The 19,945-nt window shown below is 47.3% G+C and overlaps 1 protein-coding gene across 1 annotated transcript; it reads right to left on the bottom strand.

Annotated features, from left to right (window-relative positions):
* Window positions 1-4,470: 4,470 nt before the first annotated feature.
* SLC25A20 (solute carrier family 25 member 20) lies at window positions 4,471-19,794 on the bottom strand. The gene is made up of 9 exons (XM_076346505.1): window positions 19,515-19,794; window positions 18,628-18,720; window positions 16,521-16,648; window positions 10,789-10,879; window positions 9,690-9,807; window positions 8,403-8,475; window positions 7,699-7,808; window positions 6,200-6,324; window positions 4,471-5,653 (listed from the first exon to the last, which is right to left on the bottom strand). Exons 1-9 carry the CDS (start codon window positions 19,617-19,619, stop codon window positions 5,591-5,593), a joined length of 906 nt encoding a protein of 301 aa, XP_076202620.1. The 5' UTR covers window positions 19,620-19,794; the 3' UTR covers window positions 4,471-5,590.
* Window positions 19,795-19,945: the final 151 nt, after the last annotated feature.

Raw genomic sequence — 19,945 nt, 5'->3', positions numbered from 1 at the left:
CAAAGATGATGAAGGGATTGGAGCATCTGCAATACAAGGAGAGGCCAAGAGAGCAGGAACTGTTCAGCCTGGAGAAGAGGAGGCTCCAGGAGGATCTTACCAATGTGTATGGATACCTGACGGGAGGAATTTTAGAAGGAGATGGAGCCAGACTCTTCTCAGTGGTGTCCAGTGACAAGATACAAATTGAAATACAGGAAATTCCACTTGAACATAAGAGAGAACTTGTTTTGCTCTGAAGGTGATTGCACACAGGAGCAGGTTGCCCCGAGAGGCTGTGGAGTTTCTATCCTTGGAGATATTAAAAACCCGACTGGACACAGTCCTGGGCAGCCTGCTCTAGTGGACCCTGCTTTGAGCAGGGGGGCTGGACTGGACTGTCTCCAGAGATGCCTTCCAGCCTCAACTCCTCTGTCATCCTGTGAACCGTATAGTGGTGAAAGCCACTTTCCTCAGGCTGTGCAGAAGGCTGGTCCCTCACCTGCACAGGCTATTGACAGAGGAGTCCTCTTACCTAAGAGGCAGAAGATAGTAAGAGCAATGTAAAAATGGGAAACTGAACTGTTAGAGGCCAACTGGGCACGTGCAAAGCCATAAGCGGTGCTGTGCCCTAGTGTACGTTGTTATTGAGAAGGTACATGGCCAGCCCATCCTCCTGTGTGCAAACCCCACAGAACTAGTCAGGATTTTGCCCATCATATCGTAAGAAGAATGCCAGCCAAACTATCAAAGATCAGATCGGAGGTCTGTCTATTCTTCTGCCTGACAGTGGCCAGGAGCAGACGCTTAGGGAAAGAACACAAGAAATAAAGCATGCGGTGTGACTTCCCTAGCACACTCTCCCAGTTCCTATCAACCTGCAATTCAGGAACTTCTTGTGCAAGACCTTGTAGCCATAGCAGTTTTTGGTAGTTCTTGATGAACTGTTCTTCCATGATTTTTTTTAAAGCACTTTGCATTCTGTGGCAATGACCTATAGAGCTTAATTGTACACAATATATAAAAAGTATTTTTATTTTAATTATTGCTTGATAACCCCACTGGACACACTGTACATCTTGTACTGTGAGAATTATGAGTAAACGCACCCTCTTCACGTTACTCGCCATTTGTAAGATCTACCATGCGACGTCCTTTCCGAACTGGAGAGTCTGTAGTAATCCTCCCCCAGGCAGCTTCTTTTAATTAGTCAAATTCGATCAAGACTGACTTGTCAGGGGTATTCCAAGGACCTTTCTGTGAATATAGCAACGCTGAGTGTACACAAAAGCCACTTGCACACAATGGGCAGAGAAATGCAAGCATGGAAGATTTGAAATGCAAGCATGGAAGATGTATGTATCATGGATTACTTCTGGAATACTTCCAGGCACCTTGAATCACCACTGGAAAAATCACTTGCATCAGAGCAGGATGGGCCAGGCAGCTGTACAGCATTTTGTGGAACTCTATGCTGATTTTGATATAGCAAAAACATATACTATCAAGTGCAAGGAGTGTAAAGACAAATGTCGTTGGTATCCTTTGCTGGTACGGACACCCAGCTTACCCACTGCTGCTGTGTACCATTAACCTGTATATACGCTACCTCGACTCCCACAAGAAGCTGGGCAATTAGAAAGTAACGTCTGAACGCAAATCCGGGCTTCTGAAAGCAAGAGTCCTCAGTGTGCAGGAAACTGTTGTGTTAAAATCCCTCTCTCATTCCGAGGCCGCACACACCAGGGGGCAAGAATTTGGCAAATTTTGTATGGCAGAATCTTGAGAGACATGAGCAGCTTTTTAAACGTTTCCAGGGTGCCTGGGTTTCAGTTTTTGAACAAACAAGCAGATGTGTCTGATCGGCCTTCCCAAAGCTCCTCTCCTCCCACCACTGTTTTTGGAAAGCAGCCTCTCATTCCTGATTTCCTTCTTCCCTATTTTACTTATCTAAAAGCACCAAATGAAATCAAGAATGTTAAACAGCTGGAATTTTATCATGCTAAATACAAAGCTCTGCAAAAAATTCGGATTAGGGAGAATATAATTAGGATAATTGAAATTGGAAAAAGGATCTGAAATGCTTAAAAAAAAAAGTATTAAAAAGGATAGTTTGGCAGAAGAGAGCTAGTTTACAGTTACTAGTAACAACTGAAGTATCAGAGCGTAGGGAATTTCTCAGTCTTTCAGAGCCAATACTGCTTAAGGCCACAGACCGGCGAGCCCGAGCTGGTGACCACACAGCCAAGGTAAGTGCTGGAGCACCAAACAGGAGGCCAGCGCACAGGCAAAGAGAAGGCTCCCGGGTGCCCAAATGGAGGAGCTGTGCTCTCAACCCCAGCAACTGAATCCAGGGCGTTACTAGTCCCTGATTTGGTTTCCAAGAACTAAATGTTTTTCTCAGACTGCAGCACTCCAGACTAATAGGATTGGGACGGGAGGGAGCGCTAACTACAATGCGCAGCTCATCACCCAGCCTGGAGGATCACAGTGTTCCTCAGCAGGACAGATGTGGAGAAGAGGCTCCTGCCTTCCAGCTGCCTGTCTGTCCCAACAGAGACGTAAAACTTTTGCAGCCCGACTCAGAAAGTTGCAGCTGCCACAAGCAGACGCAGCGGCCTGCCAGCAGCAGCTGCTGTGCTGGCTTCCCTGCCTCTGACCTTGCCTTTGGACCTGCAGGTTTGTCCATCCTGCTGACAGCCCCAGACAGCCATCTGCTGGGCAAGTGCATCATAAACCAACCTAGAACAGCATTTATAACCAGGATGATTATGCTTCAGTTCTTCCTAGCTTCCTGCGAGTTTAGGAGCTCAACAGGATGCGTTGTTTGACAGAGCAGCTAGAATAGGAGCCCTCAGCATAAGAAAGACACGGACCTGTTGGAGCGGGTCCAGAAGAGGGCCACGAAAATGATCAGGGGGATGGAACACCTCTCCTATGAGGAAAGGCTGAGAGAGTTGGGGTTGTTCAGCCTGGAGAAGAGAAGGCTTCAGGGAGACCTTCTTGCAGTCTATCAGTACTTAAAGGGGGCTTATAAAAAGGATGGCAGCAGACTTTTTAGCAGGGCCTGTAGCGACAGGACAAGGGGGAATGGCTTTAAACTAAAAGGGGGTAGATTTAGACTAGATATAAGGAAGAAATGTTTTACGCTGAGGGTGGTGAAGCACTGGCACAGGTTGCCCAGAGAGGTGGTGGATGCCCCGTCCCTGGAAACATTCAAGGCCAGGTTGGACGGGGCTCTGAGCAACCTGATCTAGTGGAAGATGTTCCTGCCCACGGCAGGGGGGTTGGACTAGATGACCTTTAGAGGTCCCTTCCAACCCAAACTATTCTATGATTCTACGGTTAAGCATCAGCGTCTGGAATTTTAAGAAAGAAGATGCACATCTGCCCCTCCCAAGAAGTGTCAGTATTTCTGGAACACATAAGTAAAAGGGAAGGAAAAAAATTCAGCTTTTTAACACTTCTTAAACCTGAAAGTTGCTTCTAAGCATCACAGCCCAAGCACAGAAGTCAGAAAGGTGGCCAGAGCAGCTAGGGAACCAAAGCAGTACAGCATAGCATTTGGTGGTCAGGAAGCACAGAGCCATAAAGGCAGGCCTGGTACCTCTTGAAACTAGGTTGGATTTAGCCTCAGTAAACCTAGAGTTGTGTTTAAAACCATTTGAGAGGTTAATGTCCTTTAGTCACCACTTCTCTGAACCAGAAGTAACTCCGTGTTCATGCTGTAAGTATTTCATTCATCCATAGCTGCAGTGACTTTGAGAAGCAGGAGCAGCAGCAGGTTACCAAGCAGCAAGGAATGGGAAGGTCCACGGCGGGTAAGGCAGCAGGGAGAACGTGGAGGCAGCTCCAAGCAACTGGGATTTTCCCACACCAGGGGCTACCTTGTTGGTTTCACACCCCCACCCTGTGAAACACAAGATGTGGACTCTGGGGAAGGCAGGTTCCCTTCTGGTCCTTCCAAAGAATTTGGAAGGAAAGTGGGATTCAAGGCTTCTGCAGCACTTTTGGGTGGAAGGTTTTCAGGGCTGACCCTGCCTGTGGAAAGCCAAGGTGAAGACTGTGTCCTTATGGTACAGGCCAACAGACCACGCCAGACCAAGGACAAGCTCTCGGCCTGCTTTCCTGTGGGGCATCGGGACAGATGCTTTCCCTAAGCTCCCCCCTATCTATGTCCAGGCCTCTCCCTGCAAAACATAAAATACCTTCCACAAGCAAGATGTGTTATTTAGTGTCTGGCTTCATAGTTAAAAAGCTGCGGCCACAACACAGCACCTAACAGGACTTGTTTGACAAGCACGCGAAGTGCAGAACATTCATTTCCACGGCTCATGTCAGAAATCCAAAAGCTAAAAGACAAGGGGTTAACAATTAAAGACAGCACGGCACAACTTATTTCCCAATCACATCTCAGAATTAAGAATTGGAAAACTTCTGCAAAACTAACCATGCATGACCAGGCAAAAAGTAAATGAACCGAAGCACGCATTCTAGCCAAGCAGCAGCTAGCTTTATTGAGTTCTAATAACACCGCATCAAAACCAAAAGAAATTAAAGTTGCTTTTTGCTTCTTAGCATTAGTCATTTCTCAAGTGAAAATATGATTATGTTTAATGATAATAAGACAAAACCAAGGAACAAGAGCAAGAATAAAGTTAGACAAGACTGCACAGCCAGTGTCCCCTTCATGTATCCTCCTCGTGTCAGAGAAATTGAGTTCTTGGAAGTGCTGTTAAATTTTCTCAGGTCAGGCACTGAATCCCAGGACACAGCACGTGATGAATCAAATATATCACAGGTTGCTATGAACCATGCTGTACTTTTGAAATCGCATTTGGGATATCTTCAGTGGGACAGAAAGGGATTTCAGAGAAAAGTTCAGGATCAAACACATTTCCCCACTGGCTGCCTCAGTAAAGCTTAGTACAAATGTTAAGCATAATTCATTTTTTCTCCTAGTTCCACAGAAGAGATCAGTGTGCGAGACCCGATATGGTATCTGCAATACCCCTCAACCCACTGAAACGTAGCTGTGGCCTCCCCTGCTTAGTTCTGTGTTTGCTGCATTACATGCACGTAAGATTAAAACCTCTGTCAACATAGAAATAGCCACAACTAAAAAACCGCAAGAGATGAGAATGCTATCTGACATTGCTTGTAGATACTAGTCTGTGCAGCTGCTAACTCATGCCCTGAGAGTTAAGTACACACTGCCCAACAATTATTTTAAGGAAGGTTTTCAGCATTAATAGCTACATGTTTCTTCAGTAAATAAAGAATTACATTTTAAGAAGTGTCCCCTTCTTCCATGAGGAAGTACTTAAGGTAGTGTGTGTAATAGTGACAGCCGTCTGTTAGCAGCGTTACTGCTGTGGTACATTGGCTCAGAAGACAGGTGTATCACCTCTAACTCCTCATCAACTCTGTTTCAGAGCTACAGCTTACATTTCTGAACGGCACATAGCACCACCTAAAGAATGTGAGGAAGGCAAAAAGGTATTAGGCAAGCAATCATTCCTGAAACATCAAGTGATCATTCGTTTATTCCTTTGAGGCAGACTTGCACTCTCTTCCTTCTCCTCTCTAATTTCCAAAGACTTCCTAGTCTTCATAGACCTGGTGCAATCCAGTTAAGAAACTTCATAGCAACTTCAAAACCAAGAAAACATGCCTGGAAAAGATAGAATATACAGAACAAGTAAGGATTCTAAAAACCTATTCCAAACAAGGTTTTTGAAATGCAGCACTATAAACACCTGACGTGGCTGATGTGGAAGGAGGAAGAGAACAAAAAAGGTCTTGGACCAGAATATTTTTGATATATAAAATTATATATAAAATTCTACTATGTCCCTCCACACAAAGACAGAACTTCTACTCTGTTAGGCTCATTATTTATTGAAGGGGAAGCCAGTCCAAACTTATCCACACATTTCTGCCTTCTACTGGTGGATGTACAATCAGCCAAGAAATACTATCAGAATGAGCCAACAAAGGGCTTTCATGCAAAGCTTCAAAGGAAGGTTTAATTGGCGTTCCCCCTAGATTAAGGTACATTTTTAGAACCTGGACACCCACAGCCAAAAGTACCTGCAGTGACAAGAATCTCACTGAAATGGTACAACAGTAAGCAGCCAGTCATCTCCTCTACAGACTGCAAATATTCACTGTGAGAGGCCAGGTCCCCAAAATCCATCTGGAATTTCAATTTACTTACCGCGTTAGCGGGAAATGCCCTGATCATTACAGCTGTGAAGCCCTTATACAGAGATGCAACTCCTTCCTCTTTGATAAGTTCTCTCAGCACATCTCTAAAGCCATTTGGGTATTTTCCTGGAGGAGCTGAAAGAGATACAAAACACATCAGTTAAGATGTGTGGCAGTCACAAATGCTGAAGAATGTGGCGTATGTAACAGCCCAGGATTTTCAACAGGTTCGTATTGCTGTAGCATCTAGGTGACACCAGAATCCAAGCATTGCGAAAGCTAAGTTGTGAAAACATCTGCTTGGGGAAATTATCTATTTCAGTCAAAAACAAGCAAACAAAAAAGACACCTTACTAAAGACTCAGTAAACAGAAGGTAAGTGCTCACCATCACCACAAAGAATTTACCTAATCAAGTCATTGGGGGGCAGGGAAGAAAGGAGAATAACGTTTGTCAGGGTTGGATGTCTGAGCTGTTACTTGCACCGCTGATCACAGCTCTCCCAAGAGCTGCAATTAGGAAATAGGATGGTCAGATATAAAAATTGATGACGTTTGTTTATAAGAAACAGAAAATGATCCTATCACATGCCCCAGCCAAGAATAGCAACAAATTTCAAGTGAAAAGCACAGGCTGTTTTAATGTTGATGTTACACAGATTTGCTGAGGTGTTTTCAAAAAGTTATTTTATTCAAAGAACAAGTTCTTCCTTCTCCTGACAATTCTCTGGAAAGTACTGCCTCTGCCAGCCCTCTGAACGAGTACTCCACAAACCAACCCAGTTAAACAGAACCACCATTAAAGCACATCATCTACACAGCAGCACTGGGGACTGGCTCAGTGGAATAAGGATGCAAAGCTGTAACGTATTTCACACTCAGTCCTTGGTACGATATCAAACAACCACAGAGAGCTGAGTCCACAGACAGAGAATACGAGGAGCCTTATCAAAAATATTCATTGACTTGGAGTCCCAGAGAAACCAATGAAAAACCTGTCAAACTTCGCTGCAGCTCAAGGCCTGGGGCCATCCTCACTATAACTAGGCCACAGATACTTAAGAGCAGATCTGCTAGTCTAAAAGCAACGCTCTCAGCAAGGTATGCCCAGTTACTATAAATTTCAGATAGCATAGGCTACTATTTATACAACTATGTCTGAAGTGAAATAACAAAACCTCTCAAAGAATTACATTTGTAATAAAACAGCCGTGACAAGCTGTTCTATTATTAAGACTTCTATGCTTCAGTTTCAAAACAGGTATCTCAAATCGGGACCATTAGCGGGGAGGCAGAGACAGAGAAGTGCAGCCTGATTTGCCAAAAATTTGCGAGGAAACCAACTAAATAGCTAGGAACACACTTGCGTTTTTCACGTACTTGTCTCAAGCAGTGCTCAAGACATGCCACCTCCCAGAGGCCATGCTCAGATGGCTCTTCCATCGCTGCCCAGCCCATTCCCAGGAGCACCGCACCGAGCGTGGCCGTGACAAGCTGGCATGCAACTCACCAGTCTGGAAACGGGATTTCAGCACGTCTGGTGGAATGGCAACTGCCCAGTTGAAGATCCCAGCCAGGCCCCCAGCAAAGAGGATCCTAGGCACACTGAGGTCACTCACACTGTGGCAGGATTGGGGTGGGGTGGGAGGAAAAAGAAAAGAAAAGAAAAAAAAGGAAAAAAAAAAAGTAAAAACTCATCTGTTTTTAAGGTGACGACCAAAGAGGCAGCCTGGCTGACAGCCAGAAGGCAGCACAATGCTGCAGACACAGACAGAGTGCAGTATTTGAGCAAGATTTCCAAGAATCAGAGCCCCGTGGGCAAAATGTACTAACTCCACCCTAAAGGTTCAATTCTTTTCATTCAGCAGCGCACACACAAATGCTGTTTGCGTACACACGAACCACCAACAAAAAAACCCAACAACAAAACCCCCCAGCTCTTTGTGCACACACAGGGGCAAAAGTGAAGAGACCTGCTTTAAGTATTCCTTACTTGGCTAATAAGATCCAAGGCTAGAATCTGAGAGAAACTCAGAACACTATTTTAATTGTCAGTTAACCCCAGACCAAAACAGCTCAACTCACAAGATGAGCGACTTTTTTTTTTTTTTTAAATTTGTTTTTATGATAGTGCTGTAAATCTCTTTGTAACTGGGGAGATTAATCAGCAGTGTCTGGGAAGTCCAGAAAAATGATGACTGTGATTTCACTAACCTCTTTCCCTCAGGGGTCAGAACGTTCTTCAGCCATTCGTACGTCATGAAGTACATTCCGCTGGCTGGGACGTCTGGTGGGTAAACAACAGAGACTGTGAGTAGTGGGAAACAAAATGAAGCCTAGAGGCACAGCAGCCCCATGCCAGCTCAGCAACACCACTAAGTACATCCAGATTCCTCTTCTCAACCTCCTCTACAAACAAACTAAAATCTTCTGTTGCTCTAGACAGAGGAGCCTGAACTTTCCCAGGGACAGCAGGTGCTAAAGGCAAGAACTGGAAAAATATCTGTTCTCGAGCGCTTCTGTCAGCAGCCTTTCAAATCAGACTGTAACCTGCCTGCTGGCCGTTAAGCTAATGATGAGGCAGCTCTAAGCTTTCTTAATTGCTGCAAAGCAGATCAGAGCAGTTCAGGAACTTCAAGAGTTTTGCACACTATTTGTTCTAATGTTTCTGTTTTGGGTTTGGGTTTTTTTGTAGTTGATGGGTTTTGTTTTGGGTTTTTTTAAAGTACTCCCGCCGCCCATTCTCAGCTCATGCCTAAACTGGAGAACCAGCCTCTGGTTAGGGACATTGCCAGAGTTAGACTGCTAGCTGTTACGCCACTATGAGAAGCAGAAGATAGAACAAATTCCTAAACTGAGATATCAAAATACAGAAATTTCAGCTTATCCTTGGAAAACATTGCCCCAGTACAGGGAACAATCTAACACTTTTCAAAGAAGAAAGTAGTGAAACACGTAAAGGATTCAGTGTCTGACACAGTTACTTTGTTGTTGTTGTGAGAGGGGTCATGACATCCCAGTCCAAAATAACCCACGCTCAAGCGGGTAGAAAGCATAGCTGCTGCAATCACATCTTTTAAAGCAGTCAGCATTATACAGCAACAGTCACAGATGGTCACAATCCTTCTCCCAAGGAAGAAAAGAAAAAAGAAAAGAAAAGAAAAAAAGAAAAAGCCCACTCCTGTATTTTTCTTTCCTCTTTGTTCTCTCTGCTCCTCTCCTGAAGTCTCTCATTCCTCTTGGCTTCTCAGATCTTAATTACTTCCTATATCCCTCTGATCCTTGTCATCTAATCTCTTCCTCACTCACTGAGAATCTCATGTTTACTTCTCAGTCCCTTTGAGGCATTGGAGTAGCTCTGCAGACTGCAAAAAAAAGAAAAAAGGGTGACACAGCATCTCCAATTGGCTAAAGGGACAGCGAGATCTATGATACTATGTCAGGCTTCTTATCTTAAAGTACCCCATGCAGAAGAAGCATCAGAACGTCTCCATCAGTTACCTCTCATGAGGGTGAGCACTGTCCCCTTGTACACGCCACGAATCCCAGCCTCGCGGTACAGCTGTTTTGCACAGTCCAAAGAGCCACTGTATTTAGTTTCACCTGTAGCTGCCTGGATCTGAAGGATTAAAGTGATAGTTTCTGACTAGTGAAGGTTTCTGGCTGGTGAGCAATCGTTCAGCTAATAGTTAGAAAGCCACGTGCATGTTTCCAGAGAGGAAGGAGCACACACTCGTTCCACAGGCACTCCTCATATGAAACCTCTGCATCACTTCCTCAAACAGCTCTCTCACGTTGAAGCTGAGGATATGTTTACTGTTCCATGCAGAGGCTAGATTCTCCCTTATTTTTTCCCAGTGTAAGTTTGAAACAACTGAAGTCAGTTAGGTAATTCTACACTTGCACTGACAAAAAGTAGCCTTCAAATAGTTTAGCGAAATTCAAACAATTTGTATGTGTGTAAATGCTCCCATGATAATACCATGTCTGTCAGAACTAACACGTGACCACCCATCACCATACTAACTGAGTTCAACATAGTCTGAAATAAGCAAACCTCCTCATCTCTGCTAAAGACAGTATTTTCATTTGTTCAGGTTTACATTTTCCAACAATACTTTAAAAACCCTGGAGGAAGTGTAGAGCTAACAGTCCCCCAAACATGAGAAAACTATTTCATGTATTTTGAAATGCATTCCTCAATTACGTTTTGGGAACCTGTCAAGGTAACAGAAAATCTTCACACTAGAGTCTTATGATTTAGTAGTTTTGCATTTTTTTTTAGAAGATGTTTCATTCTGAAAAACTGGACTTTTCCATACTTTGAAGTGGACCGAGGCATCATCGATGCCTTATATAATGCCACATAGTGTAAGGCTTGTGCTCTGTAAAATGAATAGAGCAATGAATGCTGTATGTACTTATACTGTCATGATGAGTTTGTGTAATGCTTCTTCGTGACACAGTTGCATTAAATGACAGTTGTCTCAGTCCTGTCAAAAAACAGAACAGAGTAAATACACTAACCAAAGAAGTTCCTGGTATGGAAAGACAAGATCCCCTAAAATTAAATTCCCCTCACCACCATCCAATGCCTTACCTGTAAAAGGCACTTGATTCTCTCTCCTGGAGCCATGATCGCTGTGGTGAACACTCCCGACAACATGCCAGCAGCAAACAGCTGAGGATATCTGCCCCGAGGAAACAGAAGAGACCCTAACACGACACAGTACATAGGAATCGAAGGGCAGAAAGACCCCTGTATGACCAGATTATGCTGTTCCACACAAGGCTGGCAGTGGAACTAGAAGTGCACCCACTGCTTTTGATCAGTGCAGAAGTGCCTCATCAATGCATAATTAGAGCTAAACATTTAAGATCTCTAGGATTCAAAGTGCTGGTTCCCACAGCAACCATAACTCAGCTCTTCACATCCATTGTATTTGCTAATATTCCTTGTACTTGTATTTTTTGCTACAGCATTCCCCATTCATTTTTATTCCCAACAGTCTCTTCTTCCTCCAGTCTCCCAGACTCTTCCCAGTGACCCCCAGCTTCCACACGTATTCCTTCTTGTGCAGCCAGGAGCCTCCTTTCCGTAACTGCTCAGTCCCTCACTCCTTCAGCCTCTGCCATCATCGAGCCTGTCCTACCAACCTGCCATCATCCCACGCATTCTGCATCTGCTTTCATGTGCCAGACCCTCCATGATAGAAATGCCTTTAACAGGCTGAGTTTCTCCATCACAGACTTACCTTTGCATCCAACCTCCTGCTACCTTCCCTAGTAAGATGACCAATTTAACTAAATTCCACACCTCCCGCTTCTCTCCGCTTGCCCAAGAGATGGCATTCTATTCAGGTTTTCCAATTCTTACACCTTTCTTTACTCTTAAATTCCCATTAAATCTTCCAGACCATTCAGACCTCCCTTACTACTCCACATGCACCTCCTGCTCAAACTAAGCTTTGAGTTTTCTAGCTCACCTTGGGATTATCCATAGAATCATAGAATAGTTTGGGTTGGAAGGGACCTCTAAAGGACACCTAGTCCAACCCCCCAGGTGTAGGACCTTGCACTTGGCCTTGTTAAACCTCATGAGGTTCACACAGGCCCACTTCTCGAGCTTGTCCAGGTCCCTCTGATGGCATCCTGTCCCTCTGGCGTGTCGACCGCACCACTCAGCTTGGTGTCGTCTGCAAACTTGCTGAGGGTGCACTCGATCCCACTGTCTATGTCATTGATGAAGATATTAAACAGTACCGGTCCCAATACGGACCCCTGTGGGATACCACTCGTCACCAATCTCCATCTGGACACTGAGCTGTTGACCACTACCCTCTGGATGTGACCGTCTAACCAATTCGTCACCCACTGGACAGTCCACCCATCAAATCCATACCTCTCCAGTTTAGAGAGAAGGATGTTGTGGGGGACTGTCTCAAAGGCCTTACAGGGGTCCAGATAGATGACATCTGTAGCCCTTTCCATGTCCACTGATGTAGTCAGTCCATCACAGAAGGCCACTAGCTTAATTAGGCAGGACTTGCCCTTGGTGAAGCCTCGAATCACCTCCCTGTCCTCCATGTGCCTTAGCATAGCTTCCAGGAGGATCTGTTCCATGATCTTCCCAGGCACAGAGGTGAGACCGACTGGCCTGTAGTTCCCCAGGTCTTCCTTTTCTCCCTGTTTAAAAATGGGGGTTATGTTTCCCCTTTTCCAGTCAGTGGGAACTTCACCGGACTGCCACAACTTCTCAAATACAATGGATAGTGGCTTAGCAACTTCATCCGCCAGTTCCTTCAGGACCCGTGGATGGATCTCATCAGGCCCCATGGATTTGTGCACCTTCAGGTTCCTTAGATGGTCTCAAACCTGATGTTCTCCCACAGTGGGCGGCTCTTCATTCTCCCAGTCCCTGCCTTTTCCTTCTGTGGCTTGGGCAGTAAGGCTCGAGCACTTGCCGGTGAAGACCAAGGCAAAAAAGTCTTTGAGTACTTCCACCTTCTCCATATCCTGGGTAACCAGGTCTCCCATTTTGTTCCGGAGAGGGCCCACATTCTCCCTAGTCTTCCTTTTATCCCTGACATACCTATAGAATCTTTTCTTGTTGTCCTTGATGTCCCTGGCCAGATTTAATTCTATCAGGGCTTTAGCTTTCCTAACCTGATCCCTGGCTGCTCGGACAATTTCTCTGTATTCCTCCCAGGCTACCTGTCCTTGCTTCCACCCTCTGTAGACTTCATTTTTGGGTTTGAGTTTGTCCGGGAGCTCCTTGTTCCTCCATGCAGGCCTCCTGGTGTTTTTGCCTGACTTCCTCTTTGTTGGGATGCATCGCTCCTGAGCTTGGAGGAGGTGATCCTCGAATATTAACCAGCTTTCTTGGGCCTCTCTTCCCTCCAGGGCTTTGTCCCATGGCACTCTACCAAGCAGATCCCTGAAGAGGCCAAAGTCTGCTCTCCTGACGTCCAGGGTACTGAGCTTGCTGTGCGCCCCCCTCGCTGCCCTAAGGATCTTGAACTCCACCATTTCATGGTCCCTGCAGCCCAGGCTGCCCTTGAGCTTCACATTCCCCACCAGCCCCTCCTTGTTGGTGAGAACAAGGTCCAGCGTAGCACCTCTCCTCGTTGGCTCCTCTACCACTTGGAGAAGGAAGTGATCATCGACGCATTCCAGGAACCCTCCGGATTGCTTATGCCCTGCCGTGTTGTCCCTCCAACAGATGTTGGGGTGGCTGAAGTCCCCCATGACGACCAGGGCTTGTGAGTGTGAGGCTGCTCCTGTCTGTCTACAGAGGACCTCATCCGCTCGGTCTTCCTGGTCAGGTGGCCTGTAGCAGACCCCCACCGTAATGTCACCTGTCCCTGGCCTCCCTTTAATCCTGACCCACAAGCTCTCGGTCAGCTCCTCATCCATCCCCAGGCGGAGGTCCATGCACTCCAGCTGGTCATTGACACAGAGGGTGACACCCCCTCCTCGTCTCCCCTGCCTGTCCTTCCTCAAGAGCCTGTATCCTTCCATTCCAACACTCCAGTCATCGGAGCCATCCCACCATGTCTCTGTGATGCCAATAAGGTCGTAGCCCTGCAGGCGTGCGCATGTCTCTAACTCCTCTTGTTTATTCCCCATGCTACGTGCATTTGCATAGAGGCATTGAAGTTGGGCCCCCAGTGAAGCTGTCTTACTGGCTGGAGTTCCTTTGTGCTGCTCTTCAGGCGCTCTCCTGCTGACCTGTGTTCCTTCGCCAGGCTCTGGGCATCTATTGCTGGCCCTGGCATCAAACTGGTAGGAGTGGGATGGATTGAGGTTCCCCTCCCCCGGCATCTCTAGTTTAAAGCCCTCTTCACCGGCTTGGCAAGCCTGTGACCGAAGATGTTCTTCCCCTTCTCTGACAGATGGACCCCGTCAGCCCCCAGTAGACCAGGTTTCTCAAAGCGAGTCCCATGGTCTAAGTAGCCAAACCCCTGGCTGTGGCACCAGTCCTGTAACCATTTGTTGACTCGCCAGATTCAACTGGCCCTTTCAAACCCCTTCCCTTTGACCGGCAGGATTGATGAAAAAACTACCTGCGCTCTTGAGTCCCTCACCGCCGCTCCCAGGGCTCTGTAGTTCTTGATAGTCCTCAGACTGCTCCTGGCTGTCTCACTGATGCCCACGTGAAACAGCAGCAGTGGATAATAGTCAGTGGACTGTACGAGGCTTGGTAGCCTCTTGGTGACATCCCTGATGCGAGCCCCCGGTAAGCAGTACACCTCTCTAGAGAGTGTGTCCGGTTGGCAAATGGGTGCCTCCGTGCCTCTCAGAAGAGAGTCGCCTACTACTATCACCTGTTGCCTTTTCTTAGAATCATAGAATAGTTTGGGTTGGAAGGGACCTCTAAAGGTCATCTAGTCCAACCCCCCTGCCGTGGGCAGGGACATCTTCAACTAGATCAGGTTGCTCAGAGCCCCCTCCAACCTGACCTGGAATGTTTCCAGGGATGGGGCACCCACCACCTCTCTGGGCAACCTGGGCCAGTGCTTCACCACCCTCAGCGTAAAACATTTCTTCCTTATATCTAGTCTAAATCTATCCCCTTCATTGCCCCTTGTCCTGTTGCAACAGGCCCTGCTAAAAAGTTTGCTGCCATCTTTTTTATAAGCCCCCTTTAAGTACTGATAGGCTGCAAGAAGGTCTCCCTGAAGCCTTCTCTTCTCTAGGCTGAACAACTCCAACTCTCTCAGCCTTTCTTCATAGGAGAGGTGTTCCATCCCCCTGATCATTTTCGTGGCCCTCTTCTTAGCTGTGCTGGTTGTTATATGGGGGGCAGATTGGGCTGCATTACTCAGCTCCAGCGCTTCTCCTGGTGTGACAGGACTTTCCTCTTTGGCCTGCAGAGTGGTGAAGCGGTTCTGCAAGGGCACCTCAGCCCCAGAAAAGACAGAACAGGCTCCTCAGGTTTCTCTCCATCTCCTTCCTACCAAAACTTCCCTTCAAAATCAGCATGGGGAACCACTGCCATCCTGCCTGCCTCTAGACCCACAACTATGGTGCTAAGAGTCTGACCTTTATTTTTGGACCTCATGTCCCAAGCACACTGTATCTCACTGTGTCAAGTCTGCACCCATAGTACAGCACAGCTGGGCACAGTGACAGTTCCACCATCTATTTGTTCTTTCTCTCCCGCTGCTCTGCTTGAGAGGAGTTCTAAATAAAGACTCAAAAAACTACATTGCCCTTCTCCAGCTTGCTCCTTAAAACTTCCCTTTGGTACAATGTGTATAAAACACAAGGCACTGAGGCGATTAGGCTGCTGGAAATAAGCCCACAGCCTATTTGTTTCCTTGTATTGTCCACTCCTTACTGTTCCCCTGGTCTCACCCTTCAGCCTTGTCTGCACGAGGACACTACCGTGGTAAACCAGAGGGTAAGCTCGCAGTGCCCCAACATCTCAGCACTGCCTCCCTCTGAGCAACCTGAGCAGAGGGAGCTCGCTCCGTGTCACGGCAGTGGCCAGTGCTGTGGAGCCAGGTGCACTCACACCACCCGGGAGGCCCCTGCGCAGGCAAGGCTCCAACAGAAACCACACCTCCCCTCCCCACCCCACCACGCTTGGCTCAACACAATGGACTCCTGCTTTCTGACAGGGCTCCTACGTATTGCACGAATAATAGAATAAAATATTGCTAAGCTGCAGTTCTGTTCCTGCAGAGCTATGAATCACAACTCAGCGAAGAAGTTAAGGGAGTACTTTATGGGTGGGGGGCTTTCTTCAAGCATAAGTTAGCTTGTAGAAAGCCACACAAAGTTTTTTTAGCTTTCCATCTCTTTTCCAGAAGGTCAGACGTGCCTGAGAGGAGGGCTGCTCATAAACACCGCTTTTCGGAAATTAATAATAAAACGTTTCTATGGCTGTTATTACATCCTAACGTAAGGACACAGCAAGAGTCACAACTACCAGGGAAAAGAGAGTCAGGACTGTGAATGTTGTCAAGACTGCTTGACCATGAATTTATTTCCCCCATAGTTTCTGTTAATAGTGCGACCGTTGGCAGGCAATCATTTAGACGAGTACAGTGTGAGTTATATAAACAGAATTGCTCCTTAATGGCTCTTTCTTGCGTAGAAAGGGAATTGCATAGCACCTGCCCACATGCTGTCTGTTTTTAGCCTGTGCTATTGGTCCCACGCTTCCAGAAGCATTAAAACACGCAGGTGTTTTATTTTTTAGAACTATATTTATAACCTAGGAGAAGAGACAAATTTACACCACAACTCAATGTGCGACAATACAGCAGGCTGCAAGAGCCTTAGGGTGCCTTTCCCAACTGTCTGATTAACTCAGAAACTCACGTCAAAATGTCATCAGGTTTTCTCTGTTGGAGTCTTTTTCCCAAGCCAAATCCAAAGAAGCACACAGCAAACATGGGTGTCACTCCAATAATAGGAGCTGCCATTCCTCTATATAAGCCTCGGACTCCCTGCAAGAAACGTTATCACAAGAATTACTTGGTTTTGCATAGACTTCGCACACATTTCAACTTATTGAGAAGCAAAAGGCTACAATGCAGGACAGTATCAGTCAGCCAGTCAAATTAATCATAGAAATAATGGGGCCTGCTCTTCATTTGCAATGACACGTGTGTGGCTGAGGCTCAGGGCCTGTTGCAGAGGAAAGCTATCCTTCCTAGAAAACACTGGCACTACTCATACCCTTCTGTTCCAATACTGTTCATCCCGTACTTACATCTCAAGTATGAGGAAGTTAAGTTAAAAGCTACCTGAATAATAGTTCTAATGGATTATGTCAAAAGTCGTCTCTCTCAGATACATACAAAAACGCACATGGGCTTCACTAATGTCATCAAATGCAGTAGTGTAAAATCCTGACACTGAGCCTGAGAACGCTGAATGGAATTCACTCTTCAGATAACGGAAGAGCCAGGGAGACTAACCTGAACTACTTCACTCCCCACATGAACGCAATTTGGAAAGAGTTCAAGAGCAAATAATTTTTTCTTTCCTTCCCTAAGTCAAAACTTTTTCACCATACAACTTTACGTTCCTGATGTTTCCCTTCATCAGACCACACACATGGAAAAACTCTAATGGAGACCCAGCAGTAGCATTTATTTCATTTATCTTGCCTTTGAACTGAACTTTTTCTAATAAAAAGGAGAGCTATCTTTCTAGATAAAGGCTAGATGCACAAATTAAATATTTGCTGGTCCGTCCGCCCCTTCCTTTCCCCCCCAAAATAAATCAGTGTATCCCAGTATGTGTCTGTACGCTTACAGGCACAACCGACTAATGAAATTGCATCTGGCTGACCAAGATCAGACACTCCTGCTCAATCTTCCCGGGAGCAGTGGGAAACAAAAGGCCTTGGCAGAGAGGTTTAATAGTTTTCCTTACAGAAACTGATGAGTATTGAGTAGGAGTAGAGAGGCAGCATTACTTTTGAACTTCACATCACAAGGCTATTATTATGGTTCAGCTCTGACGTCCATGCTTCAGCAGGGGTGTTAAAAACCGCAAGGGATTCGGAGCTAGCAAAGCATTTCAGTGCTTTGTGGGAGAGACTAGGGAAGCCAGATTTACTTTGGTTATATAACCACCTGTTAATACCATAATGAAAGTAGATTTCAGATATGAGGCAGATCTTTCATTTAACAGAGAGTTACCTAACAAGATCCAGCGGCCAGAAATTAGATTTCAGACTAGCAAACAAACAGTTGGGCTTTATAGCCATTGTTTCCAAATAGTAAATAGCTGCTGGGAAAACTTATGAAGCAGAAAACTGGATTCTGTGTCACTTAAAGTCTTTAAACCGAGGCTGCGTGCCTTTCTAAAAAGAAAACAGACTATAGTTCAATCACATGATATGGCTGATTCAGGAGTGAAAACCACTGTCCACCTTCTGAAGAAGATTGAACAAAGCTACTATAATTGACCCTCTGTTCTAAAAAAAAAAAAAAAAAAGAAAAAGAAAAAATATCTATTAATGAATGCTCCTCCACCTTCTCGGAGATGGCATAACACATTACAGAAGAAAGTAAAAGTACTGCTTGTACCAACAAAAGTCATTGCCTATTTTAGGATTTCCAGAGACAACTCCAAATACCAAATACAGCAAGATTCCACCGACTACAACAACAAAGCCAGCAAACAACTGCCAACATTCACTCCAGTCTGTAACTTCAGATGTTAATATCATGCTATTTTGAACCAAAAGCATTTCTTAACGAAACAAAGAGACATGCACCTGGAGCACGTGGACGCTAAGTATTCCCCAAGTTTTGTAATCTGCTTAAAAATTTCAATTGGAATCAATTCAACTGGTAACCCAAGAATTGTATAGTCTCTGGGGGGCAACATTCCCACAGGATTCCATCCCTGCGACGTACAGGAGCAACTGACATTTTTGGCAGGCGTCGCAGACGGCACGCTAACACAGTACCTCTCCAACAAGAGTCTTTCTGAAGCAGTCAAAGGTCCCAGAATAGAGCGGAGGCTGACCAGGCTGCGGCTTCGGCTGGGTTTGCAGCCTGACCTAGTAAGATGGGATAGGAAAACATTATTTTATTAAACGTTACTATCTAAACTTTGATTCAGAAAACACCTCTATATGACTATTATGGAGTAAGTTTTGCAACCGGACTTTACGATATTGGTTGAGAGAGACACATCATTTTAGCCCTTTGCAGAAAAGATTGAATTTTAACGTATTTGATAGCTAATGTCTTTGACCAATTCATTGCCGGGATGACGCCAGGATAATAATCCCACCTCAAGGCCCGAGAACTAACGCCCCGCCACCGCTCAGCCTCCTCGCGTACCCAGCGTGCGGGCCTGCGCTCCTTCCCGACCCCGATTTGGTGTGCGTCCCCCACCCCCGCCTCACTCCCGGCCTCCCTCTGGCCCAGGGGCGCTGGGGGCCCCCGCCGCGGCAACGGGGCTGGCGGGAGCAGCTCAGGCTCTCGGCGCCTTCCAGCGCCGGGGACACCCACGCTCCTTCCCCGGTTCCCACCACAAACCGGCCGCTGGCGGGACCCGACGGCCGCCAGGCCGGCAGGGGGCGCCCCGCCGCAGGGACGGCCTGCCCCGCCAGGCACGCCGGGACGCGTTGTCTTCCCCCGGCTCCCCCGCAGCGCCCGCCGGGACGCGTAGTCCCCTCTCACGGCCCGCCTCCCCGCCGGGAAGCCTTGCTGTTCCCCGCGCAGTGCCCGCCGGGAAGCGTAGTCGTGTCGTCCCCCTCCCGGACCGCACGGCACCGGGCCTCGGCCGCCTCCCCCTCCCCGCCGCCCCGCGGTGCGAGGCGGGCCCCGCGCCGCTCTGCCGCCTCACCTTGATGGTGTCCAGCGGGTGCCCCACGAACACCAGGCAGACGCCGCCGAAGCCGCCAGCGAAGAAGTTCTTCACGGGGCTGATGGGCTGCGGCTGCTCCGCCATGGCGGCGGCGGCGGCGGGTGAAGAACGGGAGCGGGGCGCTGCGTCCCCGCCGAGCCAGTGCCGCCCCCTCCGCCCCGCGACCTTTACCCCAGTACCGGGCCGCGCGGCACGCCGGGATACTGGGGGAGGTGAGCGCGGGGCAGGCCGGGATAGCGGCGGCCCCTGCCCGCGGCGCTGCGGGGGCGACGGCGGGCCTTTCCCCTGCCGCGGCGCCGGGCGCTGTCATCGAGAGCCGGCACCGGCCGAGGCCGGGCCGCCAGCGTCTCCTGAGGGTGCTGAGCCGGCGCCTTGGGGCGGTCCCTCGCCGCCGGCCCGGTCCCCCCCGC

This window comes from Aptenodytes patagonicus, chromosome 8 (assembly GCF_965638725.1).
Source record: "Aptenodytes patagonicus chromosome 8, bAptPat1.pri.cur, whole genome shotgun sequence".
Lineage (NCBI taxonomy): Eukaryota > Metazoa > Chordata > Aves > Sphenisciformes > Spheniscidae > Aptenodytes > Aptenodytes patagonicus.
The sequence above is the reverse complement of the archived record's forward strand: the minus strand, read 5'-3'. Positions and strand labels throughout refer to the sequence as shown.

Excerpts from the sequence above, each read along its gene's own strand:
- SLC25A20 (XM_076346505.1), bottom strand. The coding sequence starts at position 19,619 with ATGGCGGAGCAGCCGCAGCCCATCAGCCCCGTGAAGAACTTCTTCGCT. Across the intron at positions 18,721-19,514 it reads ACCCGCTGGACACCATCAAG|GTCAGGCTGCAAACCCAGCC; the intron begins GTGAGGCGGCAG and ends CCATCTTACTAG. Across the intron at positions 6,325-7,698 it reads GAAATCCCGTTTCCAGACTG|CTCCTCCAGGAAAATACCCA; the intron begins GTGAGTTGCATG and ends TATCTCTTTCAG.